Raw genomic sequence first — 11251 nt, forward strand, 5'->3', positions numbered from 1 at the left:
TCTTCAGACAGACGGCAGAGTTCCCGGGACAGGCAGTTTTCTGTGTGTGAACAACTCCTGCACATCCGCCTGTTCTCCTCTGGGCTCTGGGTACCCTTTATTTGCTTTATCCTGGTGGAATATCGCAAGCAAGTTTTCAGCCTGCTTGTGAAACATCAGGCTGGAAACAACTGCAGTAAATTAATGGGGGTTTGCATCATTTTGTACTGCAAATCGTGTCTGAGTAACTCCCGACTATGAATGAACAAGGACATCCCACTTTAAGCATATCTGTGCTTGAACTCGGCAGGAGAGCTCTTCGACACTGATTCCAGGGTTTCCTCCTCGATTTTAGATATGATTTACTAACTTCAGTGTCTTTTCAGAGAGTGAGTATGCACTGCCTAAGAGTCTTTAAATTAAATTTCCCTCTCTGAGGGAAAAGTCGTTTTGAAAAGGTGGAATCCTCTCATTCCAGGAGACATAAATCACTCTTTTATTCGTTTGCCTTGTACACCGTCTCGATTTCAGAAAGTTTCCACATTCTCATCCTAAAAAAAAATTACGTTTTAAAAACTCTCCAAGCTTATTTTGTGGTTTGTTAATATAGGTGCAATGTAAACAATGGATTTGAGGATCTTGCAGAGGAAGAGCCCATGTTATACATAATCATGTTTTAATGGACTCTGTTTGTAAACGGATGAGCCCATGCACGACTTATTTAGAGTCTGCTATGAAAACCAAGGCAACAGTCATCCCCAAGCTCATTAGAGGCGACCATCCCTGTCCCCAAGCCTGGCTTCTGGCACATTTCCCACAGATTTCATGGCAAAGCTGAGCCAAGCAGAGAGAAGAGCCTGGAGATCCGTGCTGGTGTGGCAATGCAAACTTGCCCTGAGCTTCATTTACACGTTACTGTACTGGGCCAAATTTCAGGGAACAAGGCATTCAGCATTTAGATTTTATCTGCCATATGAGTCAGCTGAAACAACCAAATGTAATGTCTGTGTGATGACCTCAATCCAACGTTTTGGGTTAAGACAACCGTCTAAAAACAGGACTTTCACATGTTAGTTAATGAATTTTAGAGAATCTGACTGAACTCAGTAGGTCATATGGATCCCTTCATTATATTTTGGACCAAAATGGTGAGAAAAAATCCCAGGTAGAGGTTAATGGTTTTTCCCCAAGTCCAAGAAGACCTGACCCAGCCCAAGTTCAGCAGCTGCTGCAGCATCCCCCTCCCTCCTTTCCATCTGCATCCCCTCCCTCACAACCACACATCCCTCACAATTCCTCCCCATTCACCCCACAGCCTCACATACAGCCTCTTTCATCCTCCCCCATTTCCCCCATCCCCTCAAACCCCCTTCTGTTTCCATGTCTCACCTCCCACTCCTCCATCCTCCCTGCATCCCCCTCCAGCCTCCTCACCCATCAGCCCCACGTCCCCCCCACAAACCCTGCACCCTACATCCCCCTCTCACACCCCTCACACGTGCTTGCATCCTCTCCCATCCCCCTGCAGCCCCACTCCTCCCTCCTCCCCACATCCCTCCATACCCCACACATAGCCCCTGAATCCTCCCACATCCCCCATCAGACCCTCCACACCCCTCCACCCTCCCCCATCCACTACACATCCCCCTCCACCACTCTCTGCACTTTCCCACCCTCCAGAGGGGAAAGTGCAGCATCAAGACTGTGCTTTGGGGTCTTTTTGGTGCAAAGTGCCCCCAAAGCGTTGCTCCAGGATTAAATTTTTCTTCCAGAAGGGCAGAGTAGATCTCCCCTTTCCTTGCAGGTGTGGAGCAGAGAATCAGGGCCAGGCCACCGCCCCCAGCAGCAGGACACCCCCTCACAACACCACCCCGGTGTCCCATCCTGATGGAGCACCACCTCGTACAAACACCCATGTCATTAATCTTCAAATCCCCTGGCTCCATGGAGCTATATTTAAATTGACATTGATGAAAAAGCAGAACCTTTCTCAGGTTTCTTTGAGATGCTTCATAAAAAGGGAATTTAGGATGTTTGTGCTGGAAACTCACCTAAAGGGTTTTTTGTTAATAAAAACCATCATAACGTTTGCTGATTACTTGTGACCTGATTAGCCTTTAAACATGGGAAGGACACACTCTTTCAGCCTGCAGTCCATGCCATTCTACTTCATTCACAAGCAAAACATGCAGTGTTTTACCTACACTGGTAATTAAAATGGTTGGGTTCCCTGGCATGGATGCATTTCTGCCAAAATAAATGTGTTATGCCAATACAGTTTATTTATACACAGGAAAAAAAATCGGGTGTATTAGCTACAAATATACTTTGCTGGCCCCAGAATTATACAGCACTGACAAACGACCCTCAGGTTGGGGGAGCAGCTTTTCTGGCAGCTTTGGGATGCTGCAGAGAGAGATCATTCCCACAGGCAGAACAGGGCTCTGAGGGGAAATTCCAGCGCTGAACAGTCACCCAGATCTTCCCCACGGCTCCTGTTGGACACCTCTGAGTGTCCGGGCTGACACGGCTCTGCTGCCGCAGCGTTGTGGACGTGGGTGTCTCCCATCACAGCCTGACAGCGCCCACACTGGTTCATTACAGCTGTGAAAGGTAATTAGAAAGTGAAACAATTATGCTGCACTAATCTAAATTATCCACCTGCGTGCAGGTGAGGCCCGGTGTAATCTCCTTGTGGTCGTTCACCAGCCAACGAAGTTTATTGATGCTGGTCGAGGAGAGCCCCAAAGCCCTGCTTTCAAACGCCCGGAGACACTTCCAAACACCTTTGGAAGGGCTGTCACTGACGGCTGGTGGTACCTGGCTTGGCTTTTCAAACAGAATTATGGAATCTCCGGATTCTTTGGGCTGGATGGGACATTAACGATCATTTCATTCCACCCCCCGGCCGCGAGCAGGGACTACCCATCCATTCGAGTGTAACTCACTGGGACCCGTCTGCTCCCGGCTCCGGGCTGCTGTCACTGAGCTGTGATGCCACACCAGCCAGCCTAGCACCTGGAGAAGCTGCGGGAAATCATGGGAAGTTAAACTTCGACAGGAAACAACACACGAAACCGTTAAAAGATGAAATAATTTAAATATATAATTTTTGCAAGGGAAAAAACCAACAACAACAACAAAAAACAACCAATAAAAAATCCCATTAGTCAGGTATATTGTCAGATAACTCTAACAGGCTTCTCCTGTGCCCGAGGGGACTCTGGGTTTCATTAGCGTCGGTGAGGGGGCGGGAGGGCTCCTGAGCGCGGCTCGCTCCCGCTCCGGGCTGGACCCGGCTCCTTCCCAAGCGAAAGGTGGTCATTGAAGTTGTTACCAAGACGCTCCTGGGCAAGCGGCTCCAGCGGGGAGCCCGTCACGGTGCTGGAGGTACAGTGTGTTCATTCACGGCGTGTTCACACAGCCGCACACGGGCAGCGGGAGCCCGGGGCCAGCCGGGTCCTGTCCCACCCGGTGTGTCCTGCCGGGAGGAACCGCCGAGTCAGAGGTGGCAGAACAGCGCTGGAGAGCCCGGGAGGCTCCGGGCACGGAGCCAGCCCCACACGGACGGGGCTCTCGGGCATCTGCCAGAGGGCGAGAGAAGGTTCCTCCGAGCCCCCTTGGAGCTTTTCCTGCCGTGGAACAACAAGAAAAAAATTATCTCTGGATCCTGCGGGGAAGCGGCCGGTGCAGAAGCCGCGGAGAGAGGCCCCTGCGCAGGGTGCGCAGCCTGAGCTGGGGGCCCCCGGCAGGATCGGACCCGCTGCTCGGCACCGGCTCTGCAGAAAACCACCTTACCAGAGCATCCCAAATCCCTCCTGTTCTTCTCTCTCGCTGTCTACGAGAAAAAAAAAATACAATAAAATAATTTACCCTATTCAGTGCCTCCGTGATCTGCGGAAAAATAATCACTTTATGGTCTGCGAAAAAATAATCGCGTCTCCGCCACTTACGCAAGTGTGAAAAGAAAATTATTAAGATTCTATCGCGAGTGGGATAGCACCGACTGAAGGCCGGCTATTCCAGCCCTCTGTGTGACATCGGTGATGGACACACCTCGTCGTTCTGTTAATTTGGGTTAAAGCGCCAGTGAATCTCCCTTTTAATTAAAACCAGCTGCTGTTCTCACATTCACTGAAGTCAACAGAAACAGTAGCCAAAAGTGACAATGAAGTGACAAAGCCACACGCCCACCGTGCCCTGCCGCGCCGAGGGACCCCGCAGATCCCCGGCTCTGTCAGGCCCGCCGCCGCCTTCCCGCTTCCCAGCATTCCATCCTTATCCCCAGGTTAAACAAAACGTTTCCAACGACTTGTTTGCTTAAATACATGAGTCATTTCAATGTAAGAATATGAAGTTGTTTCCTGTTTACCCAGCACCGGCCGTATCCTCCGTCGCTCATCCCGGGAGCTGATTTAACCTGGGATGGAGGAGGCCCCGGGCACCTCCCGAGCCGGGCAGGAGCAGGAGGTACCCCGGGCCCTCCGCGCACCCGCTGCAGCGGCGAAACGAGGAAAACTGCGAACGAGCGGGACGAGCTGAGCGCAGTCACCTCGGCACCCGCCGAGGGCTCCACCGGCGGCGGCTCGGGGCTATTTTGAGTGAAAGCCCATGTTGTCCGCTGTGCTCCTCTCCCACCGGACCGCCGGCTTCGTGCCCTTAGCACGGGCTGGAGCGCTCCCGGGAGCGGGGTGGTCCCGCACCGCAGCCCTGCTGGCCTGGGGGCACCCCGGGGGCGGGCAGGGAGGCACCGACTGACCCCGAGTCGCGGGTGTTAATTACCGTCGTTAATTGGGAGGCGCCCCGCAGCAGGGGCTCAGCCCGGGGCTGTCCCGCCGCTCCCCACCCTCTGCAGTGCTGCTGGTTTTCAGCAGAATGGCGGTAATCGCATTTCTCGGTAGATGCTCTGTAATTTGACATCCCGACGGAAAACGAGGAGCGGGGACTCGGAGAAAACAAACAAACAAACCAACCAAAACAGAAACCACCACAAAAAAGCCCGAACAACAAAGAGCCGAGATTTTGTGCTACGTTGCAGCCGCTCACGAAGAGGATTTTTTAAAAGTATCATTTAGTGTGCACGGTGTGGGAAATAATTAATCCATTTGTCAGTATTTAACGTATCTTTAAAATGCAAAAGCATCCGAATTTAACCAAAGAAAGATTGAGGGTTTGGCCTCTCTCGGCCACGGGCAGCCGAGCTGTCGGAGAAAGCGATGGGAGAATCTTCCCGGTACCACCGCGCTTTTTCTGGAACTTGGGTTTGAATCTCTAACCTGCCTCCGCGGGAGGAAAAAAAAACCGAAAAACAAAAACCAGAAGTTTAAAAACAGTAACCCCAAACCATTACGTTACTCAGAGCAACAGTTCATAAAATACTTTATTGAAATAAAGTAAATATCTTCGCATTAATAAAACGGATCATAAAATGCAGTTTTCGAATAACTAGGGGCACCACAGGGTTTTAGACAGCGAGTAGATGTGGAAGGTGGGATCCAGTGTCCTCCTGGCCCCTCGGGCCGTCGCACAGCACCGCGGCCGTGGCGCAGCGCTCCGCGGGCGCGGAGAGGGGCGGTGGGGCAGGAGCGCGCCCGTCAAAGCGTCCAAATCTCCCGAGTCCGAAGGCGGCCGCAGCCACTGTCCGAGCTGCCCTCCATCCCCTTCCCCCGGGCCCGGAGGGTGCGGGGCCCCGCGGGCAGCGCCCGGGGGCGACAGGGCGGGCGCTCGCCCCTCACTCCTCCTGGCTGACCTCGGCCGGCGAGCCCAGGCTCTCGGGCGGCTTCTCGGCGTCCCGGGCTCGCTCCTGCTCCGAGAGCTGCTCGCTGCTGGGGATCGAGTTCTTCTTGGGGCGGCCCTTCGGCTTGGTGGGGGACTCCAGGCCGCCCCCCTGCAACACCTGCGAGGCGGGGAGGGGGCAGAGGAGGGGGATACCCCGGTAAAACAGTGCTGCCTTCAGCCCGGGGCGCAGGAACCCCTCTCTCCCCCGTCCCCCGGAGCGAAGCACCGCGCCGGGCCCAGGCTGAGCCGCCGGTGCGGGACCTGTCGGGCTGTGCCCACCGCCCTCCGCCCCTGGGGGACGATCGGTACCGCGGGAGGGCTCGGACAGAACTGGGCGAGGGGCGTCCGGCCGAGGCCCAGGCGGTGCTGGACTTAAAGGCCAGGGGCATATTATTATTGGTTTTGTTATTATTATTATTATTATTATTATTATTATTATTATTATTATTATTGCTGCTACTATTGTTACTACTATCATCATCATCATCATTATTAGCCCAGGGCCGATACACAGGAGGTCGAAGCCCGCGGGGCAGCGCTCGATACCCCGCCGAACGCGGACACTGCGCGCCGAAGGGGCGGACGATTAAGGGACACTTACTATTTTCTTCCATTTCATGCGCCTGTTCTGGTACCAGGTTTTCACCTGGAGCTGGCTGAGCCCCAGCGATTCGGCCAGGTCTATTCTGTGGGCGAGAGAGAGAGGCGGTCAGCCCGGCAGCTTTCCTCTCGGATGGCAGCTTCCCGACTTTTTCAGGCACAATGAGCCCCGTCCCGCCGTCCGAGGGTCGCCATCGCCTACCTGTCGGGCGTGGAGAGGTATTTCTGCTTCTCGAAGCGCTTCTCCAGCCCCATGAGCTGCAGCTCGGTGAAGACGGTGCGGCTTCGGCGCCCCTTCTTGGCCTTGCCCGGCTCGGGGGGGCCCGGCTCCAACTTGCCACGAAGGTGCAGCTCCAGCGGGAGATGGGGCGAGGCGGAGCCGCCTTGCAGTCCCGAGCCGGCGGCCAGCAGAGCCGAGCCCAGCCCCGAGCAGCCCAGGGGAGCCAGCGGGAACTTGAACACGGCGGCCGGCTCCGCCTTCAGCACCGCTGCGGGAGAGAGGGGCCGTCAGCGCCGGGCAGCGCTTGGGGACCCCCGGGGCTGCAGAGAGCCTCGGTGTCCCGGGGACCAGACCCTGTAAGGAACCCCGGGCCCTTCTCCTCCTCCCTCGACACCTTCCCGGGGCCGGAGGGGTGCGGGAGCCCCGGGACGCGGGTCGGGTCGCGGATCCCCCCCGGTTCCATCGCCTCCGCGGTACCGGGTCATGCTTTACCCTTCAACCGGCAGATGCTAATCACGGAATGACTTAGGGGGGGTGTGTTCAAGTAAAAATAATTTAAATCAACCCAAAAGCGTTCTCCTCGGTGTCACCCAACAGCTGCCGGGCCCGGCGGGCGGCGGGGGCCGGGCACGGTCCCAGGAATTCCCTTCCTGGAATTTTTCAGGATATTTTCGACGTTGTGACAATTTCTATCCCTCTCCGTGAACCTCAGCCCCGCGATTTTCCTCTGAAGCAGCTCCCGAGGGGAGGGCAGCGAGCCCGTCCCCGAGGATGCTAATCCCCGCGGGCTGGGGCCGCCGCTCGGCCGGCTCGGCTCGGCTTTACCCGGTCTGGCCGGGCCCTGCTCGGCTCGGTTCCCTTCTCCGACTCGGCCCGGCCCGGTTCGGTCCTTCCCGGAGTCCCCGCTCCGCTCCCCGCCTGGGCCCGCAGCCCCAGCGCTGGTCCCGGCCCAGCAAACCCGGGCGGGCCGGGGGCTCGGTCCTGCTCGGCCCATCCCCTCCCAGCGACACGGGAGCGACCTCGGCGGCGTCTGGGGAAGGACCCTGAGGGGAGTCTCTGAGGGCTCTTCTCCTCGGCCCGAGCTGAAATCGCCTCCCTCCCTGCAGAGCCCGATCCTGCTCCCGCTGATCCCCCGAAACTGAGCCGTGAGTGATGCAAAGAGCCTTTTGTCTGATCCGCTATTCCAAATAGTTCTGAATAGTTCATCTTGAAAATATTACTGATTTCTAGATATTCTAACGCATGTCGCTCCCTTGCTCTGGGTCTTGACGCTTTACTCTTTCTCTCTTAAACGCAGGAAAAGAAATTGGGATCCTCCTTTTCCGTTCAGTTCTATAAGAGAACATCTATGAAGAGCGACGGCTCCGCAGACGAAGATGGCTTGGGAAGTGAAAGCTTTCGCCGTCACATATTTAAATACTGGCCTTTAAAATATATTATGTATTGGCCCTCAAAATATATTAAATACTGGAGTTAAAAAAACCTCCAACCATGTCGTTAATAAACTATGTTTGTCCTAAATACTATATCCGACTGGATAGAGCACGCTGGCACCCGTTTTAAATAAATATACCTCTAAGTATTATAATATAGATTATAATGTTATATCTTATATATTTTATATTATTATATAAACACAATATATTTATATATACTATCTTTATATTGTATATTTTATAATTATGTATAATATGTATTTATGTATATATATACACATAAATATATATGTCGGATTTCCAGTTAACTCTGTGACCGCAGGGCCCTGTGCCGCCACTTGCAGCCACACACGCACAGACTCCACTGCTTAGCTCCAGCAATTCCCACCTCATCCAAAAACACGGAAAAAAACCCATAAATTGAAAAAAAAAAAAAAAAAAAGCGAAAACGATCAACAACGACAGAAATTCAAAGGCCGTTCTGTGAAAGCGCCTCTGGAGCCGTAGAGCCGCATTCTTCTTTTTTAGGCCCAAAATACTGGGCTGCTCGAGGCTGGAGCGGCCGCGGCACAGCAGGAGCCGGCGGGATGCGCTCGGCCGGCAGAGCCCGGCAGCGATTTTTTTCAGGCAGAATTCGCGAGTTTTTCTTCCAGGAGCCCGGCTCCGTAGGGCGCTGGAGACCGTCAGCGGGCGATGCCTCCCCGCCTGCCGCCCCCAGCCCCCCCCCCCGAGCCGCGGGGCCCCCCGGGACGTACCGAGGTGGTTGTGGTAGGGCCGGGCGGAAAGCAGCGCCTGCACCCCGAACTTGAGCAGCTCCCCGGCCGGCGCGGCCCCCTTGGCGTCCGGGGGGTCGGTGAGGATCTCCTCGATCATGAAGCTGCGGTAGCGGTGGGAGCGGTGGTCGGGGAAGGCTTCGGCCGGGAAGTAGCGAGCGGCTCCCAACTCCAGCGGGTGCTGCATCCTCGCCGCCCCCGGGGCGCGGGGGGACCCCCGGCCGCCGGGGCCGCCCTAGCGCAGCCCCCCGGGCGGCAGCAGGACAGCGGGGGCTCTGCCCATCGCCCCGCCGCCCCCTCCCCTCCCCCTGCGCGGCCCCCCCGGCCCCGGAGCGCCCAGAGCAGCGCGGCGGCCGGAGCCGTGCCCGCCGCCTGCACACGGGGCGCGGCACCGGGCAGCGTCTCTCCGCCCCGGGACGGCGGCGGGGGCCTATTATACCGCCGGCCCGGCGGGGCCGTCAGCGCGGCGGGGGAGGGTGCAGGAGGGGCTGGCAGGAAGGAAGGGGCCGGGGCGGGCGAGTACCTGAAGCGAGGGGTTACAGCCCAGCATTTGATCCCCCGCCATATAAAGCAAATTAGCCGTTCTGCTCGCTGCGGGAGAGCAGACACCCAAACAACCGCTGGCCCCTTGGAAGGGCAGCCCCGGCCCCGGCCCAGTCCTCATGACTGTCCTGGTCCTCGTCCCCGGCTCTAGCCCCGTTCCCGTCCCCGTCCCCATTGCCATCTCCATCCCCATCCCCACCCCAATCTTCGATTCCAATCCCCTTTCCCGTTCCCGTCCCGACCCCATCCGCATGTCCTTCCCCATCCCCTGACGGGATAACCGCGGCTCCGGGGTGCCTCGGCCGATGGGGAGAGACACGGAACCAGAGGGACCCCCGGGGAGCCCCAGCCTCACGCCCCCTGCCCCGCACAGCCCCTGCCCCGCAGAACCGCCTGGGGCTCGGGGCCCTCGGGGCGGCCTCGGTGCCGTGACCGGGGGATTCCGGGGCTTGGAGGAGTCGAGGCAGCCCAAGGTCAGGGGTGCCCGTCGAGGGGCCCAGGCCCGACGCCTTCAGCCCTGGGCTCCCTCCCGGTCCTGGCCAAGTCTCTGTAAACAACTAAAAGGAACTGATCAGGGAACAAAACCCAGCACGAAGCGGAGCCTTTCCCTGGACTTTCTGAGCCTTTACACGAACATTTTACGCGGTACAACGGGGGTCGTTTAATTCCCTTTAGCGGATACCCACGAGCCGGCCCTGCTCGTCACTGATGTGCTTCGAGCCAGATTCGCGTGCGGGATCCCGAACGCTCATAATCCCCCCGAAAATGTCGGCACTAACAGATTAGAAGGGGATCGTTTCGGCGAAGCCCTGGCAAGGACTGTGGCTGGGCTCGGCCCCTGCCCGCGGCGTGGGTGGTTTTCAGGGGAGGTATCCCACGGGATCAGCCACGCGGGCCCACGCAGAGGGACGGAAGCCGGGATCATCCCCCGAGGAAGCCCAGCTCAGCCTCCCTCTTTATGACTTTTGACCAAAAAAGGGGCTTTCAGCCCGTTTTCTCGGTCGCTGCGGCCGCCGTGGGGTGTGCGGGGGATGCGCAGGGACGTGCAGAGCCGCCGTGGGATCCTGCCCGGCTCCGCTCCGTAATCCGTGAGCAAGACGGGACGGCCACGGGAGTCACCCGCGGGTTCCCTCGGTGAGCGCAGCCCACGGGGGGACGCGTCCCAGCGCTCGGCGGGGTCGGGGCCGAGTGTCCTGCCAATTCCCCCGGCCCCGGGCTCCCCCGCACCTCCGCGCTCCAGCGTTTCTCGCGGGTCCCCGTCCCCAAACACGCGCGGGGGGTCCCGCAACCAGCGCCCCGCAGAGCCAGGGAACAGCCCCGGGGTGGCTTCGCACCCGGCGGCAGATACGCAGGGCCCGGCTGCGGGGACCCCCGGGCCGGTAATTTGAATTAAATGGTGGGGAGGGGGTGGGTGGAGGCGTTCAGGGAACCGTGGAGAACACGAGGCCGCTCTGCTGTTCCTGTCAGCGCTACTTGAGTCCTGCTGCCGTTCCACTGTAGTACCCAACCCCGCATGCGACAACAACGCATTAATTTACGCTCTGTGCTTCCACTGCCCTCCCACATAACCTGTTCCATATGGTTACTGCCACTTGTACGGAGTAGTTTCGCGGGATTTTTCTGTTTTCTCCACGTTTCTTCAATTTAAAATTATGCCCCTCGCTCAGCGAAACACTAACGGGGCTGAGCCCCCGTTAGCGCCCCCGATACTCCCTCCTGTTAGGAAGTTGTCATCTATTCAGACATCACCGCGGTGTTTGGACTGCCAACGAGTTCGTGACACGTGCCAAAGCGGTGGCTGTGACCGGGAGCCGGCGGTGCCCTCCCGGTGGGGCAGCAGAGGGGACCGGCAGTGCCGAGCCCGCCCCGATGCTGCGCGGCCCCGGGGCCGGGCGCCTCCATCCCTCCATCCATCCCCCACT

At 57.5% G+C, this 11251-nt stretch overlaps 1 protein-coding gene across 1 annotated transcript; it reads right to left on the reverse strand.

The window, feature by feature from the left end:
* Nucleotides 1-5710: 5710 nt before the first annotated feature.
* BARX1 (BARX homeobox 1) lies at nucleotides 5711-8973 on the reverse strand. The gene is made up of 4 exons (XM_027732601.2): nucleotides 8769-8973; nucleotides 6560-6845; nucleotides 6359-6443; nucleotides 5711-5875 (listed from the first exon to the last, which is right to left on the reverse strand). The coding sequence occupies exons 1-4, from the start codon at nucleotides 8971-8973 to the stop codon at nucleotides 5711-5713; spliced, it is 741 nt and encodes a 246-aa protein (XP_027588402.1).
* Between the last annotated feature and the right edge of the window lie 2278 nt (nucleotides 8974-11251).

The sequence above is a fragment of the Pipra filicauda genome, unplaced genomic scaffold (genome assembly GCF_003945595.2).
Source record: "Pipra filicauda isolate LSUMZ 115617 unplaced genomic scaffold, ASM394559v2 scaffold433_size896684_pilon, whole genome shotgun sequence".
In the NCBI taxonomy this organism is placed as follows: domain Eukaryota; kingdom Metazoa; phylum Chordata; class Aves; order Passeriformes; family Pipridae; genus Pipra; species Pipra filicauda.